Raw genomic sequence first — 21,299 nt, 5'->3', positions numbered from 1 at the left:
TCAGCCCCTTCTGGTCTTGTGTTTGTGATCTTCTTAAACCACTGATTAAACTTACCCTAACTAAATGGAAATAAAATCAGGAACTTAAACTTGCTTTCCTTCCTCACCTCTTCCATGGGCTATCAATTTAAAACTAATGTCTTTAATCGTGTCTGACTTTGTTTAGTCATCTTCAGCCTCTAACAAAACAGAGTGCATAGGCAAACCGTGCCTCAGGACCTCTAAGGCAGGCAGAAAAAAGCCATCTCTAGAGTACCCTTACTTCCTACTCATAAAAAAAGGCAGAAACGTCAAAGTAGTTATGCAGTCAAAGACAGCTGGATTTTATCTAAGGAAGTAGAGCTATTGCTTTGAGAACTGGTATGACCACACTCACATATTGCTGTGGATGCAGCCAGACAGCCAAAATATCACTCCCAGAGAAAATGTCACCACGAGAAAAAGTGCAGGTCAAGATATAAGAGCATAGGAAAGTACAGGTGGGAATGGACCTCAGGAAGTTATCTTGTCCAATACTCCTGCACAAAGTAGAATCAGTATAAGGTCAGAATAAGTTATTCAAGTTTTTGTTCATTTCTTGCTCAGTGTGGAGGCTTAACATCAACATTCAGAGTGTTTGTTCAAACCTGAATAACTTGGAGATCAGTGTTTGGAAGCCATGTTGTGTTAGGAAGACAGATCTGAGGAAGTCACTGTATTCCATAGGGAACTAATGATGACTAGTAACAGAAGGTTAATTAGCCACTGCTGAAATGGCATCTCTGACCAGTATAATTTCAGCATGTCCTAACAGCATTCTTCCTGTTACACTTGAGTTTAATGATAACATTAGAGCCCATAGAATTCTAGAACCAGTCACTGCTTCGCCCAAAAATCTTCATGAAAATGTGCTGTCCCACTGTATTAACAGTAAGATTATCTTTTCATCATCAACATTTGCCTTTTCTCCCACTGTCACACAACTTCTATAACTCATAATGGCATGTCACATCATGTAATATCTACAATCTCAACATAAAGGTGTGAGAGGGGAAAACTGCATAGTTTACTTAGTTTAAACTAAATCAAAATCAAACTGGCTTATTGATTTATTAATAGAACATAATTAACTGGCAATCAGTGGGATATACATTCAGGTTCCATATCAGCAATGCAACAGACAAGGCACTGTTAATAGACAAAATGCTCATAAGCACCGAACAAATTTCTAAAGGACCTTTCTTCACTAATCTCCCAAAGTTCTAATGATCCATACACCACCCACCCGTGGTTATACACACAGTCTACCTCTCACGCATATCTCCTGTAGGAGATGTGGTTTCTTAATGTGTGCCTGTGCTGCACCTTACAATGCTTTCAGAAGAATTATCAAATGTGAAATCCCTCCCATTCCTCCTTCTGCCCTACCTTTGCAGCTTTACAGTAACCTCAAAACTTTGTTCTCGCTTTGGGCTAGTTCAGTCTGTTACTGTTTCTGAAGTATGAAAACACATGTTAAATTAATCAATTCAGGTGGAAAATTTAATGAGGCTCCTAGAAGATACAGTAGAAACACCATTAATTTCCCAAATGATCTGTGATTCGTAGATTTCAGAAAAGGACTACAGTAGCCTAACTACTTTGCTTTTGTAGCAAAGCGTTATAATATACAGGCTTCACCCCACCTCGAATTTTGGCAAGGTTAAAAAACACCCAGGCAGAGAGAGGATACAATGCTTTCTTACAAGAGATAGCCTATTCAAGTGGAGAAGCAGCTGAGAATTAAAGAAAAAAATAGGCAGTATGTGACAAATATTCTAAAGAAGAAAGATGTTGGACTTTTTTTTTTAATTAGACTTTTAGAGAGCTCTGACCCCAGAACACAGCATGGTAAAACTGGCAAGATAATTCACTATTTTATTTATTTCCCATATCAGCCAAAGCAAAGACCAAGTTACCTTTGAACTCTTGCCACACATGTGCATCTGTTTTGCTTCATCTAACAAGCCTTTCTGAGAAGCACACTGTAAATGCAGAATGGAGCAAGCTGTGCAAAAAGGATGAGCATCATACTCCACTGATCCCAGCGTTTTACAGGACCTGGGACACTACATTGCAGCTCTGTAAAGAAACAGCAATCACAGAAGTTATGCTTAAGAGCTCTGTGCTAAAGAACAAGGGAAGATGCATTGACTGTAACAACAGCAGTGATAATCCGAGTCCTGAATTGGACTACCTGTGGGTGACCTACAGAAATCTTTGCCTCACAGCAGGAAGCTCAGAGCTGGATTCTCAGCAGGGCCATAACAATGTGATACACTCCAGGCTGGCATACTTAAGCTGATACTGTATGTGCCACATCAGCTTTTAACTAGCTTTACCTTCTACACAGAAATCCAACTAAACAGAAAATAGAAGGTTTACTCTTCAATCCATGCGTGCCCCTTATTAAATATGTGGTATTTAAACCACATTTAGGAAATAAATTCTTGTTTATCACTTAGCCCCTGATGCAGCAAAATCTGAATCTAAAAAACTGCACCATGTTAAGAGTCTGCATGACTTCTTTCTAGGAAGGGAGTGCTACAACTGAAGAGTTTAGGTGAAGACCTAATGATGCTGAAAAACCTCGGTATGAAGAACTGCTCAGAGACTTTGGTATCTTTAAGCAGCAAGGTATTTGTCCATTCAACGTTGGGAACAAGCCAGCTGGACAAACTTGTTTGACTTGAAAGTGCAAAACTAAGCCATTTTATACACTTTGGATACATGGTTACATCATATTAATAAGTAGGGTAGTCTCTGGGTGGAGTCTTTCCTGATGTGCGCAGTCTTCTACTGTAGGGGTTTTCTCCTCAAGCCTTCATCCCTCTGGTGGTCGCCATGGACGTCTTCCTCAATTGGACCTCTTCAATTAGGTGACCTGAATTCTTCAAGCTTGCAAAATCCTGGCTTCGGGCCTTCTATATCTTATTCAAATGTCTAGTTTACCTAATTTATTACCATGAGCATACAACTCCTTTCTATAATAAGGCCTTTGGTCCAGGGAGCAGAACAGAACATGATATTAACCAGTGCTCCTAAAATGTTCTTCTAGCAAAACAGGTACTGGAGTTACTTAGCAGGCCAAGATATCTCAGTTAACTCTTTTAGGTTTGGCTCCTGTTTCACTAACTTGCAAAAGCAAATCAAGATAGGCTGCAAAAAATGTAGTAATGTTTATGTTGACTACAATTGGGGCATGAGGTGATTAGTGTGACAGTCTAGATAAAAGCAGATCTTTAAGGCCAGATCTAAAAGCATTATTCACTGTCTGTGACAATTCACTATCAATCAAATCATATTGGCATTATGTGCTTCATCAGTCATGTACAGAATTACAATACTTTCTAGAGCATCTCCCACTTTTAGGTATTGCCCACAAATCTCAATCATGGGAATCATTCAACTCCCCTGTGTTTTCATACAGGGCCTGCACCACCTGTTCTGTCCAACAACCCCCAACTGACCGAATGCAGAAATTGACCGCACGCTTCCTACACTGCCCCGGGATTCCAGAAGAGCTGGCACTAACCAGGTGTGCCCGACTAAAGGTGAGCAAGAGACAGACCCGGCTGTGCTCAGATGAGCCACCAGCAGGAACACGGGGGGCTGTGCACAGGCCACCTAAAGCTACCCAAGGTAAAACACCCCATTTTTTCCAATTTCAGGGCCTACAAAAAAGTGCCCCCGAGGAAGCCCCAGGTGATAGAAAAGGAGGCAGCTCGGGGGACGAGGCGGCTCCCCCAGCCAAGTGCCACTCGGCAAGGTCCTGTGGCTGGGTGGGTGGGTGGGTGTGGGCGGGTGGGCGGTCACTCCCACAGTCAAAATCATGCTCTCCTAGGGGGCCTGATTTGTACTCTACTCGCTTTCCTCTCTCCCCTCTGAATCATGAACTTCATTAGTACACAGTTACCACAGCAAGGCTGCTGCTGCTTTCCACAAGCACTTTGTCCTTGTTTGTGGAGAGCAGATGGAGCTGTGGGCTTACTTACTTGCTCCTCCTGATCAGGTACTCAGGACACTCAGCTGTGACCCCAGGGTAGTTTCCAGGCAAGCACATGGAGAAGAAAGTAGGAATAGACAAATGCTGAGAATCAAATTACTCACGAGCTTTAATTCTTGTCTCAGTATGCCACCAAAGCCAGCCTAGTTCAGGACACAATTGTTAATGAAACTAACAGATAGAACAGTATAGAGTGGATAAAAGGCAAGCACAGCCATTTGGATGGATAAAATGTAAATACATTTACAAAAATGGATAAAATGTGGATAATATGCAAACACAATCATCCAATCATAAAAATAATATAACAAATTCCAAGGCAGAACATTGGCTAAGCTGCAAACAGAGCACAGCAAAATGGGAAACACCAGGAAAAACTGAGCTGAAATCACTGGGTTGGCTGAGGGCTCTTGCATTTCCACAGCTGGTCTCCTTCATGCCATTTCCATTTATCCAAACCTCGCTGCAGTGTAAAGACAAAAAAGGGGGAAAGTCATGAATACCAATCCTCAGGGCACCACAGAGGCTCCTCAGAGCAGTGGTCAGGCAATTCCATCAAAACTGCCTCCTACAACTCCCACCCTGTGTCCTCAGCACTGTGCACTTACGTTGACATGTAGGATATGTAATCACTCCATCCAGGCACTCTGCTCTAAATTTCTCAGCTCTTGAAAGTGGTTTGTGCCACCATTTGCATTCAAAGAAAATAAAATCCCCAGAGCGATAGGTGGAAGTTCTTGATTGGCGTGACTGTAGTTGAATATTGTTGCTTTCCATATGGTCCGTACTCACTGTACAGCTCCCTGCAAAAAAGGACTTTCATTATTTGCCTGTAGATCTCACACTGAACAACTGATGCTGTGAAACCACTGTGCCCTTTCCCCAGCAGTCTTTCCAGCTCAGGAATGCTGCCCAATGGCTTCTTGCTGCCCCTCCCTGCCTGTAGCTTACAACAGGCTTCTGCACTCTGGCTCCTCCCCACGCACTTCCCCGGGAAAGGGAAAGGCTTTTTGCTCCCCTTTCAGCACTAAAAATGCAGCACCACAGCAGCTAATCTGTGGCTGAAGAGGAGATGACTTACTTCCCGGCCTGCATCGTGGGTAATCCAACACTCCCTCCACACACTGGACTCTGAAGTGGGAAGGCTCTTGCTCTTTCACATATCCTGCTTTACAACGAAATTCAATATAGTCACCCGATGAGACATACAGCTTGGTTTCTCTGGACCCTTTCAGCTCAATATTGTTTCTGTCCATATCTTCTTCTGATGGTGTACAGGCCACTTGAAAAATTGAAGAGAAGAGTGTCAGCATTTCATACAGGCACACCACAGGTAACTGTTTTGCCCCGAGAGCCTACAGAAGTTCTTTGCATCAAAAAATCCTTCCAACTATTTGCTCTCATCCTCTGTTAGTTGCCACAGAAAAGACATTCACAGCCAGACTAAAAGGGAAAAAAGACCATGGCTAAGATGCCACACAGAGCTGTGGAGAAGCCTTTTCAGTCTGACAGTCACACAGGGCAAGAATGAAGCACAGTTGGGGAAGGCACCAGGCACCAATGAATTTGACCACGTGTTTTCTGAGATCCTTCCCTTCTGCTCTGTACTTCTCTAACTTTATTTTCTCATTACCATGTCACAGATGCAAGCCTGGATGTCCCCAGAACTGCCACACACTCAGATCACTCGTCCTTGTTCACAGCCTGCTGCCTGTAGCAGCATCCCCAGCTTGGGAACCCTCAGGAGCTTTGCACAGAGGTGGAGATCCCCTCACAGAGGGGGGTTCAGCCAAAGTCCTCTCCTTGCAGAGCTCCTGGCAGCAGAAAGGACTACAGGAGCTAACTTTCAGAGAAACTCTTTGGGGATAAAAGAAGGACTCGCTGCTGTTCTGCCCTGCCAGCATCACAGCCCCAGCACAAATGCTGCTGCACAAGTGCTGCCCTCAGAGTCTGAGAAAAAGAAGAGAGGAGCAGTCACACAGCCTTTGGCCACCGAGTACTTGCTTCCACGTACCTAGGCAAACAGGGGGGCTTGACCACTGCCCATCAGTACAAGTGATATACTGAGATCCTTTCAAGACATAGAAGCTTGGGCATTTGTATTCCAGAGTTGTACCTTGTTGATATTCTGGCCTGGGGAAGGAAAGAAGCTCTCCGTTTTCAATAGCTGGAGGTGGGCCACATTTCCCACCTTTTCCTGAAAGAAATTGCCCAATCAGAGACAAAAACCACAAGAGTTTAACTGCCATGGAGGTCTGGTCACAAATGTGGCCAGCCACCCCACAGAATGTTGGCACTACTCTAAGAGAACCAGAGGAAAGCAGAGAGAAAATCAAATACCTGGCAGGTGAAACAGAGCAAGAGTTTCTCATTTCTCCAACCCTCGGGCTCACAACTGCCAGTTCACCCCATTTGACCACAGCTGAAGTGCTTGCAGCTGTCTGCAGGACTTCATCTTGTCCTGCAGAAGTGTGGCATTTGGCCCTCTTGAGTGAAGCCACCTGGGTCACTCAGCTGGTAAACTCATCTGAACAGACTCCTGGGAAAATTACTTTTTCCTGAGTGTGCCATATACTTTGCAATTGTGCATGATAAGGGTACTGAAATTTGGAAAAGTAAATCCCACTGAGTCAGCCTCATTACAGAATCTCTGACAGGCGACTGTATGAAGAGACAGAGAGAGAGAGAGAGAGAGAGAGAGAGAGAGAGAAATTACCTTTGCACTTTGGTAGCTCTGTCCAGGTCCCATTCTGGCACACTACAGTGGAAGTCCCAGTCATCTTAAAACCTTGCCAGCAGTCATAGTTAGCAGTCTCCCCAGGGAGATACTTTGACTTTTTAATATTAATCCTACCACCAGCAATTTCTGGAGGAGGTTCACATGTCACATCTGAAAAGAGACACGACTACAGTCACCTTTGCGGTTGTTGAGATGTTCATCTATACAACCAAAAGTTAAAGGAATCAATCTGGTTACAATTTCTGTACAGATTTTGTGTCTCAGGTGGGTCACACCGTGGAGAAAGCAATGAGGGGTGACAGTGGCAGCAGAAAATGATCTGGGACTCTCAGGAGATGGGCAGGGTCAATAAGAGTTTCTAGAAAAAGCCAATGTTTCTGTAGCTACACTTAATGTCACAGAAGACACAGCAGCCTTCCCGCATGCCCATGTCCCTCCCTAGGGAGCCCTGGCATTCCTGGAAACCACAGAGGTAACATCCAAACTGACACTGTGCTGAAGTGCAGAGCTCTGGAGGACTGGCAGCGCTGGAGGAGTTTGTCAGCCTGTGCTGCTCAGGGATGGGGGAATGCAGCCAGCTCCAAGGAGCTGTGTGAAAGCCAAGTAGCGCTTGTTCACCCTGCAGCCACAGATTTTGGCAGGGCACAGGAGCACAGCTCATCACCATTCCTTGTCACAGGAACAATCTTTCCAGTTCTATGGCCCTGGCAGACCTTACATGGTTTAGATCTGGGTCTCTGCTGGGACCTGCATTGGTCAGAGGGGAGCCCTGGAGTTTCTTCTCTCCCCTACTGCTGCTTCCATTCAGATACTTCCTGACAGCTTTGAGCAGAAGACAGAAGCCCTTACATGTCTTTCCACTGAAGGTTGTTGAAATGGTGGACACTGGAGCAATACCAATAACATGCAGGAGAATGACAGTACAGCACATTTTTTTTGGCCTGCTGCTTGAAGATGTTTTTGCTGTTGATGGAAATATTCCCAGTATTTCTAGAAGCATCGAGCTAAATTAAAGTGCTGTGCAAGCAAGCAACAGAAACTACAAAGCTGAGGTACCCAAAGAAAACAGAAGTAGAAAAGGTGAAGTCTTCAGTGTGTTTAGGTAGAGAAACAGTCCCCTCTATGCTAACAGGCAAGGTGAAAGCACAGGTTCCTACCTCTGCACACTGGTGCTTGTGACCATTCACCATTTAAACAAGTGATGAAATTTCCACCTATCATTTGAAAATTGCTTTCACATTGATAATGCACTCTGGCACTGGGCAGATACCTCTCCTGTTGAGTGCCTGCAACATGACCATTGGGGATTTCAGGTACAGGTCCACAGCTAACATCTGAAAAGAGAGAGGTGCATGTAAAGACTGCAGTACAGCAATAAAAGAACCACAGAACATTGCATTCCGGAGCTCCTGATGAGCAAAAATGGTTTGTGTAATGTAGATCATTTTCTACAGGTAGAAAAAGAAGATAATTTAGTCTCTATTCTGCAATGCTTCACCACACAATATTATTTTTACCTGAAGTGACTAAAAAGAGAAAAGAAGTTCACAGAGATCAGCCAATTGTGCAGACTGGTGCTGTAAGGCATTGTGTACCAATGGGCTGGAGAGTGAGGAGATTTATTTACTATTTGAAGGTAACTGTCAGCAACTGACATTTTTAGTGGTGTGAAAATAAGATACATTACCCTACTAGTTTTCTCCTCCTTTGCAGCCAAGATGCATTCCTCCATAACCATCTGCCTGCTTGATTTCAGCAGACAGCTAAGTTTCAGCTACTAGCTTCAGCCCACAAGGAAATGATTGCTTTGCTGATCTGCACTGCTTTTTGTTTCTCCAGAGTCAGAAAAATAGGTGTTTTAGCAGCCCATTCAAAGCAAGTCACCCGTTGGCTCTATTGGCCTGACTCACCTGCATGCCTGAGTTGAAATTCTATTAATTCACATGCACTATTGAGAAGGACTACTTAGAAGTAGAACCTATACCTTCACAGAAGGGCGGTGGTGTCCAATTTCCTTCTTTGCAATGAATTTCAGGGGAACCAACAATGAGGAACCCTGCATCACACTCGTAGCGAATTGTTTCACCAGGCTCATAAGTTTCCTTGGTTCTGCCTTCAAACTGAGCATTGGCAACTTTTGGAATACTTCCACATGACATTTCTGAAAAGATAACAGAAATCTGATGCTGGTGCTAATGGGACACACATCAAAGGAGTGTACTTTTCCCACCAAACAGATGCTTTAGTGAGCTATTTCTAACATCAGCATAAGCATCTGCTGACAGTGGATTATATAATTACAGTTAACTAATAAATATATAAAAGATAGCCTAGATTAAATAAATAAAGTTATTCCCCTAAACAGGCACAGATTTCCATCACCAAAATATTAAGATCTTGTTTCTAAACGTGTCAGAAAATTTGACTACAGGCTTCTGTTCCTTACTATACTGAAGTGATTTCCACCACTGAGTCTCCAAAGCAACTCTTAGTCACTACTGGACTCTCTAGAAAACAGGTCCTTGGATTACAAGGATATGCCTAGGACTCACCTGGCAGAAATATGAACTGAACAAAGATTGTAAGAATACAAAGGAATATTTAAAAACTAAGCTACATTCAGAAAGTCAGTTTTGCACCCAATCAGGATTGCTCTGAAGATATCCATGATGGAAGATAAGATTCCACAGCAAAAGAAAGCTTCAGTTTAAAATTTTTTCCATTTCATTGCTAAATGCACTTCAAAAAAAAAAAAAAAAGAAAGGTATTTTTTCATATTACCCAAGCATGCAGGAGCTGAAGTCCATTCTCCCACAGAACAAGTTATCTCAGAATATTCATGTAGAATATGCAGTATATTCACATATTATCTTATTGCATTAATCTTCAGAAATATGTGTCTAGAAGTATTTAGCATAAATACTTCTTGCTTAGGTTCAATTAATTCCTTCTACATATTATTTCCTGCAATGTATTATTACTATTTTGGGTGTCATAGCAAATGGTTTGTACTCCTGTTGCCGTGATCATTTGTGAGGGGTCAGAAAAGAAGCCACAAAGTCCTAGGTAAAGACAGTGTGAAATAAAAGGACAAGATAAAATGGCAACTAAAGTTGGTCAATATTATGAGCCTCAGTATCACAACAATGGAAAATTAAGTCTCTTACTATACTACACCCCTGTTCAGGAGAGGAAGGAAGTAACAAATAACTAAGCAGTGGTGATGTGTCATGTGACAATGCATTTACTGGTTTTAGACAAAAACCTCAACAAAATACAAGCACACTCACTTTCAGGGATACATCTGGGATGAGGGGACCAGCCATTCATTGTGCACGTGACGACTTTATGCTCAGCACGGTAATAATTGTTGCAGGCATATGTAGTTCTTTCACCTTCTTTGTAAAAATCTGTCCCGTCTCTTGGGAAATAACCATTTATCAGCTGCCCGGCATAACATTTTTCTAAAGAAGAAAGGTAAGTACATTAAACCACAGTAATTTCTATGGCAAGAACTGAGGTAAAATAATTCTTAGGAAGACAGTTAATAAAAAACAGGCTTCCAAACACATTTCTGTAGCCTTCCTCCCCAAAAAGACATTTGTGTGCAAACCTGAAGGAAAGCTCGCTTTATTTCACTGCCCTGAGATTAATGAATCACATGAACAGAAGTGGAAGTCACTACATAAAGCAAAAAGAGCTGGTCTAGTAGCCACAATCTCTTACCTACTGTTCATGTGCACCAGCTCTAGTTTGGTCTGCTTTGTCTCTAAACTGTTGCTGTTTGCACAGAGTGAATTTCAGCTGTGTGTCCAGAGGAAAGTATGTGCTTGCATGTTACCCAGAAGCCAGAGAAGATTTCCCATATATTTCTTAATCTCATGAATAGTTTCAAGAGTAAAAAATCTCCCAAATCCAAAAGCATCATTTCAGCCTTACTCATTTCAGAGTGTCCCCAGCTGACACTTTGAGCTCTGCAGAGAGGATGACAGTCTGGATGCAGTTCCAGGGGTCGGCTAAAGCAGTCCGACTCTAAGAAACTGTTTTGTCTTGTGTTCCATCAGAACAATTTCTGCTGCACAGACCTCTGATAATTATAACAGAATTGAGCATATGTTGGAAATGCACTTACTCAGGCATTTTGGCTCTGGAAACCAGCCCCTTTCAGAACACGAACTTTGACCCCAGGTATTTCCAGTGAGGGTTGAATAATCTTTAAAACAGTAGTAGTCAACAATCTGCCCAAGTCTCTTCGGAAAGTAAGAGCGGCTGTCGTATCTTAACTTGCCGTTTTCTATAACTGGGTAGTCACATGGCTTCGCTTGAAATAGAATTGAAGAGCAACAATGTCAACACATGCATGATAAAAAGCTCAGCACACAATTAATTCAGATTCAGCCTCATCATCTGGGTGTTTTCAGAAACGGACAGAACCAGGACTGCCCACCCTGGCACACCCCTCAGGAGTGCGGGAACAATCGCACTGTGCTGCTGGTGTCTTTGGCAGTGCTCATAGCTCTGTCATTTCCCCCAATTCCATTGCAATCAACAGAAATCCAGGAAATATTCTCAGCGGACTCCAAAGGCTGACTCATGAGACTAAATGTAAATATTTATTCTACAGTGAGATGACATTGTCCTTGTAGAGGGTCTGGACTAAATTTACTATGCTGACCATGATGGGAGCCCTGACATGTGGCTCAGATATAGAAACTGACCTGTACAATCTTAAAATTGAGATGACTCCTGTTACCACTTCCATTTGTAACTTTTGGGACCCTGAACCAAAAGCTCTTCCTTACTCTTCTCATTTTTATTTTAAAATTTTATTTTAAAATTGTAATTTTGTTCCTTTGGTTCCTCAAAAGAACTGACCTTTTTCAGGGAGAAGTCAAAGATAGAAGAAGACTCCCAGAAGCCTTCATTCAAGTTTACCTAGGTTCCTACTATGTCAGAAGAGCTCTTGAAAGGCAGCTTACAAACTTCAGTCAGGATTTTAATTTGAAACATACTTTGAAAGATGTTTACTGTTGTAATTGCCAGTCATTTCTGAAAAGTTGCACAGTATACCAATGACTTCTTACTGAAGGTCCATTAGTGAAATACGAATCTTTTTTGAATTGTTTCTCTTTGGTTGGAACTGGCTGATCAGAACTAGTAGTCTGGGATTTTAAAGAATGGATATGATGACTGGTAACCAGGTGCTCAGTCTGCTCGTGAGTAAGACTCATCAGGACACTCAGAAAAAATGCAAAGGTCAGTTCAGTAAGTCAAAGCAAACTTCTTTTGTCTCAAATGTTCACAGAGAGTGAGATGCTGAGTGGTCTTTTACTGAGTGTTTAGTCCTTTGATTACAAGGAGCAGAGTCTTGGTTATGGTGACACAGTATCTCAAATACCTGAACATGGAAGACCTGAAGATGCATTAACCTCTATCTCTCCCTCAAAGAACTGCTTGTGATTCGTTAGGAGGTCATCAAGCTAAGACTATTAGCTTTTCTCACTTTCATTCATACTGCTGCTATTCCTATGGTATCAAACAAATATTTTTTTACTCAATCTTCCAACTTACAGCACAGTCTCTCACTTGTACCAGTTATGTCCATGTTAAGCACACTTAAGGAGGTATCAAGATTTTAGGTGAAGAAATAGGACTTTTTACCACTTTTCCAAGAAGGTGGTTTCAATATTTAATTTTTCCATGCCATTAAAAATTTCAGATTCCTTCCGCAGTTTGAATTTCTCTGGTACTAATACTTTTTTTCCTGCTTGCTTAAATATTCTTTTTTATGTCTGATTTTTCTATTCCTTTGATAAAACATTCTCATTGTGTTTTGTAGAAGGTATTCAGCTTTATCCTTCCTATCTGTCTAAATTAGGATTTTTTTCTAACTCAAGAAATCCTTTTCACATGCTCTTCCCACCAATTCAGAATTATATAAAAATACAATATAATAACAACAGGTACCAATGCTGCATGAGTATTTTAGCATCAATCGCTTATGTTGTATACTGGAGCAATTGTTGCTTTGAGGATCCCTCAATCGACACTCAAGTAAAAAAAAAACCCTGAATTAACTGCTTTTGCTACTGCTCTCCATGGAAAATTCTTATCCAGTTGCTTGGTCCCTTTAGTACTTAATCCTTCCAGATCTTCAAGGATATTGGCTAGATGTGGATGGATTTATTTTGTTACGAATAAACTTATTAATCTCTGAAATTACTTCCAAACCCAACAAATGTGTAAAACCACTTTAGGCCAGACTAACCAGTGCAATAGGGAGGTGGATTCCATCCTGTTTCAGTGCATAGTGCATCTGATCTGTCATCAAAGCTGTATCCATCGTTACAGGAAAACCGCAGTATTTCCGATTCCTTGTAAGACTGCTTTGGAGAACGTACATATCCATTCGGAATTTCTGGCACATCACAGCTAATATCTGAAACAGAGGAAGACAAAAAGCCATGTGTTTTTGTCTATTTTTATTTGCTAAACTTAAAATCCTATCGTAATAAAATTTAGTTTTGGGGTTTTTTTTAAATTTAAATTCACAAAAACTTTTGCATTTGGAAACTGTTTGAAACTTATTTGAGAGCTCTTCAGTGACCTGATTGTGGATTCCAGGTAGAAAGAAGCACAGCATCAGTTGCAAATTGATTCATGAGACAGGTTGCAGGGCTTTGCTTTGGGTTTTAACGGATCCCAGAATCAATATATAATGCAGAATATATTCCAAAATCAGAAACTAGGTTAGCTGAAATTTAGGATTTTCCTTTTTTCAGATAATTTGATTTTTTTTGTAGTTTCCAGAAAACCTAGTGCGCTGCCATAGCCAGTAGATTATTAGTTAAATCATTACATCAAAAGGAAAAAAGAATGAAAGTATCTGGAAAACTGACACTAGAATGCTTAACTATCTATGAAAGAACATCAGCAATGCCAGCTCCTTGCCAAACCCAATGAAACCACCAAGATCTTGCGGTTTCCTAAAACTGAGTTCAGAAAACCAGAAAATATTCAAGGTTTTGCTTCCTCGGTCACAGAGCAGAACACCCAAGAGTTCTCTTGGATTCCTTTGCTGAATTTACTTTGTATTTAGGATGAAATATAGCTCATTGGAACTGTCATTGTTTAATGAAATTCACTAGATTCTGCAAATGTTACAAGCACATATGTTTCATTCCACTTTTGAGGTGGGATTATGCTATAAATGATAATAAATGGGGATTTCAAAGCAGCAAAATGCAGCTCTGAAATTGTGAACAAACCATACATGTATCTGCCATGCTGACATACTCTGCTCTTCTAAACACATGCTTCCTGATCAGATAACATATAAATAATATAAGAAGCTTGATAGTCTGAGTATTTAAGTGTTTGTTACCATAACCTTCCTGGGATTCATTCTTACACACTGATAATCCGTTACAATCAACAGAAATCCAGGAAATATTCTCAGCGGACTCCAAAGGCTGACTCATGAGACTAAATGTAAATATTTATTCTACAGTGAGATGACATTGTCCTTGTAGAGGCTCTTGACTAAATTTACTAATTTCTATGGCTGAGGGTTGCTGCTGCCATGCTCCATCAAGGCACTGAAACAAAATGTGTCCAGGTTTTATATATCCAGGTCGACAACTCCAAGTTGCTTAAGTACCATGTGGATAGGGAGGTTTGTTCCATATTTTAGTAGGCACCTCTTTAACCCTCCTGGGAGGAGATTCTTCACAAGCTAAAAATTTTAAATAAAAATATTGATGACTGTAGCACATGTTACAAACACCTAAACAATTTGACAATAGAAAATGTGCCACGAAATCCCGGGGACATTTGTGATCAAACCAACATAGGTTTTCTATTTAATCAGCACAAAATGGGAAACTGCCAAGAATCCACATTTTGTAGGAATATGAATAGACCTTTAGAACGACATGAAAATAGCCAAAGGAAGTACCAAGAAACCACATGGGACTGTGATGATTCACAAAACAGATTTTAGTTACAAAGACTGAGACGAGATTAGTGCCCTGGTTCTAACCACAGACACCTCCTACCCTTCCATCTGCAGGAGCTGCTCCATGCCTGTCCTTCCATTGCCACAGAGAACAACTCTACGCACTCTGTAGAGTTTCCTTTCAAACTGTTTTCTTCTCCAACCACCACCATCTTTACTGACATTAATTTCATGTGTCATTTGATCAAATTCTGTCAAATCTCCTCTCACCTTTACATTGCCTAAACTTTCTCTGCAGGCTCAGATCACCTGATATTCCAAAACTTCTTTTCTCTTGTCCATGAGATCACGAATTACAACAAATGAACCTGAATCAATTTAATTAAGGAATTCCTCAACAGTTTGAGAATGAGAAAAGCCAGACTAAAGCAGAAAGAAACAAATGTTGGGAAGCTGTTAATGAAAGACTAAGTGATGTTGTTAAGAAACAATTTTTTTAGTTGTTTATAATTATTGAACTAATTTCAGTGACTAATTTTCAGTGCCTGGGTGACTGAAACGTACTCATTTGGAAGGCTGAAGCTTTACCCAGAGTAACAGAGCCTGAACACTCTAGCCAATTAGACGCAATGAAGTCTGGTTTCCATCTGAGCATGAAAGGCGAGAATTCATCAAGAATAAATAAAACAACCCCTGAGAAATGGAGCCTTGGAAAAGAAATGAAATCTCTGTATAGAAAATAAATGGGAGAAGAATTCTCCAGCAGGGAAGGAAAGTCCTTGGTGAGTACATTCATTACGCAGCAGAGACCTGGCACAGAAGTCCTCTCTCCAGTTAGCTGTAAGGCCAAAGGTTTGAGAAAGCAGCAGTACTCTCACTGAAGCTTTCCTACAGGTTGTCCAGGTGCCTCTTGAAAACAGGACTACAGGAAAAATAACTAGAATCCTTTTTCATGTGAGGGATGCAGAGTTACAGCTTCCTGAATTACACTGCGCAGATCCCAACCACAGACCAGGTAGCCTGGATTTGTGACACAAAGTGAGCAGGAAAAACACTCCTTCTTCCACATCAAAATGTGGAAAGTGAATTATACTTGAGTTGTGCAAAGACATACCCTTGAGCACTCCCTATTTCAGTCAGTGGAGTACCTATCAAATTAGAGGCATAATTTTATAAAATTGTTTAAAAATCAGGAAAAAAAGATTTGTTACAAGAAAAACATGTATAATTTTAAATGTTCTGTATGGCATTTTGATAATATAAAGAAAATAATGGTAATTGTGAGATCTGATAACTTGAGTTTGGCTGTTTCAAGTAGCCAGAGGAATTAGACAAGTTTTGGTAATACTGCTGAGGTGCTAAAGGAAGAGTGTGCCCTCATGTTCATGTTTTTTCCCATTACTTTAATTAGTTTGCTCCCTCCTCTGAATAATTATATCTGAATAAAAATTATTGCTTCTATGCACTGAAGGGTACTACCCTACTATAAAAAAGAAGTAGGGACTTAGCAAGATTAAGACACATTTGCTTTCTAAAAACATTTTTGGAAAATGCAGGAATAAGCAAAATGAACAGGAATCCTCTAGCTAACTCTGTCTTTGAAACGAGTTAAAAATGGCTAGTTTTCCCAAAAAAGTAATTTAATGATGAGCAAAGGAATTTTTCTAATTCCACATACTTTTCATTAGACCTCATTTGAATTAACACTTTCACTTTGCAAGCTGAGAAAGCACACTGCAATGTAAGATTTAAAAAATAGGCTACAGAGTGCAGGGAGAGCTTCTCTACTCTGTTCCTCCTTTACTTCTGAGATACATTATATTTTTTATATATTTTATATGTATTTATAGTTTTATGTATATTTTATATTTATATTTCCGTTTTGGACAAGGGGGCCTCAGATCCTCTGAAAGCATGAAAGATAATCTTAGTTTCTTCATCATTACTGAGAAATGCTTCCTTCTAGGTTTTATATCAACTCTCTCTGATCTTTCCCACTCCTGCCCTGATATTGATGGCATGTGTTATCATCAAGTCTCAGATTATATTTATTTATTTCTTTATTTATTTATGACTGCAGCTAATTATTATATTTTTAAATGCAGTCTCTTAGTAATTGAGATGAAGAGATTTACTGACAGGATGTACTTCAAAACTATATGAATTACATCATGCACTCACCATATGTACTCACCAACACTGGAAGGGTTTTATTTCTAGATTTGAAAGCATGCATTAAATGCATACCTTCAAATCCTTTAGTGAGAGACAAGGAGATCTGGAATAATTCACTCAGGATTTACATGTGACTTGACCTCAGTTACAAATAGCTCAGGCTGCTTTCTTACCATCATTGTGCTGGTAGCAACTTCCACCAAGTCAAGCACAAGCTACAAATCCAAGTAGAAGTGTTTTTCCGTCCTTGTGCAAAAGTTCAGCTCTTGGAACAACTCACACAGACTTCCAATATGGAGCTGGAACTAAGAATCCTGCCTGACCCATGGTAATAATTGTCCTGGATAAATCAAATTTTGCTACATTCACATTCCTTTGCAATCTCCCTGGTCTAAATAAAGCACTGTGAAAACGTAGTGCAAATTAGGGCAAAGTTTAGTTTCAGTTCCAGGACTTTTCTGGACTTCTCTGCAAACAAATTAGACTTTATTAGTTGCTTTGAGGCAGTATTTATTATAAGAATATTTAATTAAGGTAAGATATTCCTTTAATTTCTTGATTTTTTTCAATTTTTCAAAGTAAAACCTATTGGATTGTTTTGATTAATAAGGTCTTCATGGTCTTCAGCCAAAATTAAAACCAACCTGAACCAAGCAAAGACACACTAGCTCAAAACCACACAGCACCCTTTCCTCAACAGCCTGTGCAAAGCAAAAAAAAAAAAAAATAAACTACTGAGGATAGATTAAACAATATAAACAAAAAAAAGAAAAATAAATTCTGTAGAGAAACAAAAAGCATCAGAGGCTTGTGAAAAGATACACAGTATATTAGCTACCTATTTAAACACGTACGAAAGCATACTTGTATACATCTATCTCATTTCATAGACTAAAAACAGTCTGTCAAGAGATATTTTATAAGCTTTTCAGTCAATTTAGTAATGATTTCTCTTTCTCAGATCATCTCACCGATTATTCCAGACAGAAAGAAATGCACATTCATGGAATATTTTCGATCTTATTCTACTAATTGTTTAGTGGTTTCAGAAGTTAGAATAATTAACAAATGTAATTAATAAAAAAGTAGTCATCTGGCTCTAGTTTATAGTGATACGAATGTTTAAAATTTGGCATCAGATTAATAACAGCAGTAGTTATCCAAATAAATAGGTGAAGTAATACCTGTGATAAGATATGAAATACTAAAGGTGTTCAATACTGCCAGAAGAAATCTCAGTCACTGTTGTCAGAAGTTCATCAGAAAGGCTACAATGCCTCTACATATTGTTTCAAATACCATCTTCACATACACTTTAAGAAAGAGCTCTGATTTTTTTCTACATTAAAGCTTACCTCTTTGTGCAGTACAACACGTCCAACATAAGAGCAGAGCTGCATAGCCCAGGAACAACATTCTAGAGATTCAGAAACTCATCCAAACACATCCAGTATTGGACCCTACTTTTTCTGAGTACTTTTTCCACTCCTACCTTACTCAGTAACTGCTCCAGAGACTGACCTTGCAAGCCATTTATACTCTGATTTCAGCAGTCACTTCCCCTAAACCTCTTGCAACATACAAGTATTTCTTTTTTTTTTTTTTCCTCCCCTCTCTAAACCTTGATAAACAAATAAATACATAAAAGCCTGGCAATTTAGGCTGACACGTTCCTTTCTCGTGATCTGCTTGTTTTTTCATCATACTTTTTTTCTTTTTCTCTTTTTTCCCTTCAGATTTATCCCCTACATACTCATATAAGGTTATTTTTTTGGTATCTAAAAGCAACTGTACAAAGAAATTATTTTGCGGTTCTTTGTGTGTTGTTTGCTTGTAGTTAGAAAACAAAGTCATCTTAACTGTGTGTAAAAATGAACTTCTCTACACATATAATTCAAGATCTATGTTAAAAACAATCAAAATAAAAGGCAGACAAAAATATAAAGTGGCTTACTGGTCACTCACTCTTTCTTATATAAAATAACCAACCGCCCAGAGCAAAGGAAATATACTTGATCAAATTCTTGATTAAATAAACTTAGGTGAAGCTGAAGCACTTGTTTCAGTTTCACACGAGAAATAAGATGGAGAAGATGTGAATAAATTGCAAGATAGAGAATGAACTTTCCAAAGAGAAATATAAAGATTATGCAAAAAGAAGTATATGGCAAACTGGGCTAACAGAGGAACTTGTCACAGATTTGTGTAAGCAACAGTTTTATTAATAGTTTCATGATATGTCTTGGCTTTATAAGTGCACTCCATTAGAAATGTAGATCATATGAAGAGAATTATTTGAGACTGAGAATTCAGGGAAAAATACGTAACAGAACAAAAGGGCCCATATGAGATGGACATAAAACAGCTGCAGACCAGGTACCCCACAGTGGTGATGTCTGACTGGCATGGAGTATACACAGATCTGTCCTGTATATGCTCCTAAAAAAACCCACAACATATCCTTAAAATTACTGGCTTAGTTGGTGTACTGCTCTAGGATAAAAGTAGTGTGTCTACAGAGCAGATCTCAAATCAAACCTGAATTCCAAAGCATTTAAAGCAGTTAAAACTTCTTGTCTTCTTAAAAGGCAGCTGGAATTATTTTTTTTTTTTTTTTAACTTGGGCTGTGTTTTCAGTCCCCAATTCTAAGACTTGGTCTTGCTGAAAACTGGCTGTTTCACTCACAAGAACTCTTCAGACAGCATAATATCTCATCCTTTCCCTCCCCCTTTCCTAGACAAATGACTCATGTGTGGAAAATGAACTCTCACCCTGCTCCATGACCCTGTGATGATCGATCTGCATCCATTTTGCAGTTACTGGTGAATACCTGACCACTGAAAAGATATTTTTTGCCCCTGTCTAAGTCGAGCTCCAAGAAAACAGCTCCTCCCAGAAATTCACTGCCCAAATCTATAGTTCCTTTTGCTCTGTGGTACTGAAGCCTGTGCTGCTACTGCAGACAGACGTGCTCTGACAGCACCAGGACAGTCCCACTTGTCCCTCTGCACCAATCTTACCACATTACCATAGGTATTCATATGCTTCTGTACCTGTGCAAATTCTTGCAGCAGCTATGCTTAAGAGCTCTGTGCTAAAGAACAAGGGAAGATGCATTGACTGTAACAACAGCAGTGATAATCCGAGTCCTGAGTTGGACTACCTGTTGGTTACCTACAGAAATCTTTGCCTCACAGCAGGAAGCCCAGAGCTGGATTCTCAGTAGGGCCATAACAATGTGATACACTCCAGGCTGGCATACTTAAGCTGATACTGTATGTGCCACATCAGCTTTTAACTAGCTTTACCTTCTACACAGAAATCCAACTAAACAGAAAATAGAAGGTTTACTCTTCAATCCATGCGTGCCCCTTATTAAATATGTGGTATTTAAACCACATTTAGGAAATAAATTCTTGTTTATCACTTAGCCCCTGATGCAGCAAAATCTGAATCTAAAAAACTGCACCATGTTAAATAGTCTGTATGACTTCTTTCTAGGAAGGGAGTGCTACAACTGAAGAGTTTAGGTGAAGACCTAATGATGCTGAAAAACCTCAGTATGAAGAACTGCTCAGAGACTTTGGTATCTTTAAGCAGCAAGGTATTTGTCCATTCAATATTGGGAACAAGCCAGCTGGACAAACTTGTTTGACTTGAAAGTGCAAAACTAAGCCATTTTATACACTTTGGATATGTGGTTACATCATATTAATAAGTAGGCTAGTCTCTGGGTGGAGTCTTTCCTGATGTGCGCAGTCTTCTACTGTAGGGGTCTTCTCCTCAAGCCTTCATCCCTCTGGTGGTCGCCATGGACGTCTTCCTCAATTGGACCTCTTCAATTAGGTGACCTGAATTCTTCAAGCTTGCAAAATCCTGGCTTCGGGCCTTCTATATCTTATTCAAACGTCTAGTTTACCTAATTTATTACCATGAGCATACAACTCCTTTCTATAATAAGGCCTTTGGTCCAGGGAGCAGAACAGAACATGATATTAACCAGTGCTCCTAAAATTCTAGCAAATTAGGTATTCAGGTTACTTAGCAGGCCAAGATATCTCAGTTAACTCTTTTAGGTTTGGCTCCCGTTTCACTAATCTGCAAAAGCAAATCAAGACAGGCTGCAAAAAATGTAGTAATGTTTATGTTGACTACAATTGGGGCATGAGGTGGTTAGTGTGACAGTCTAGATAAAAGCAGATCTTTAAGGCCAGATCTAAAAGCATTATTCACTGTCTGTGATAATTCACTATCAATCAAATCATATTGGCATTATGTGCTTCATCAGTCCTGTACAGAATTACAATACTTTCTAGAGCATCTCCCACTTTTAGGTATTGCCCACAAATCTCAATCATGGGAATCATTCAACTTCCCTGTGTTTTCATACAAGGCCTGCACC

At 40.0% G+C, this 21,299-nt stretch overlaps 1 protein-coding gene across 1 annotated transcript in view; it reads right to left on the bottom strand.

The window, feature by feature from the left end:
• The window catches only part of LOC135418578 (uncharacterized), a 114,256-nt gene that overhangs the window by 60,522 nt on the left and 32,435 nt on the right, over positions 1–21,299 (bottom strand). Inside the window, exons 24-33 of the mRNA XM_064664017.1 lie at positions 13,033–13,203; positions 10,897–11,085; positions 10,055–10,228; positions 9,546–9,608; positions 8,749–8,925; positions 7,922–8,098; positions 6,741–6,914; positions 6,039–6,221; positions 5,106–5,306; positions 4,633–4,827 (exon numbers count right to left, since the gene is read on the bottom strand). Coding sequence (XP_064520087.1) covers positions 4,633–4,827; positions 5,106–5,306; positions 6,039–6,221; positions 6,741–6,914; positions 7,922–8,098; positions 8,749–8,925; positions 9,546–9,608; positions 10,055–10,228; positions 10,897–11,085; positions 13,033–13,203 — 1,704 coding nt within the window. The remainder of the gene's footprint in view (positions 1–4,632; positions 4,828–5,105; positions 5,307–6,038; positions 6,222–6,740; positions 6,915–7,921; positions 8,099–8,748; positions 8,926–9,545; positions 9,609–10,054; positions 10,229–10,896; positions 11,086–13,032; positions 13,204–21,299) is intronic.

This window comes from Pseudopipra pipra, chromosome 9 (assembly GCF_036250125.1).
Source record: "Pseudopipra pipra isolate bDixPip1 chromosome 9, bDixPip1.hap1, whole genome shotgun sequence".
Lineage (NCBI taxonomy): Eukaryota > Metazoa > Chordata > Aves > Passeriformes > Pipridae > Pseudopipra > Pseudopipra pipra.
This window is presented reverse-complemented; position numbering and strand designations above follow the sequence as displayed.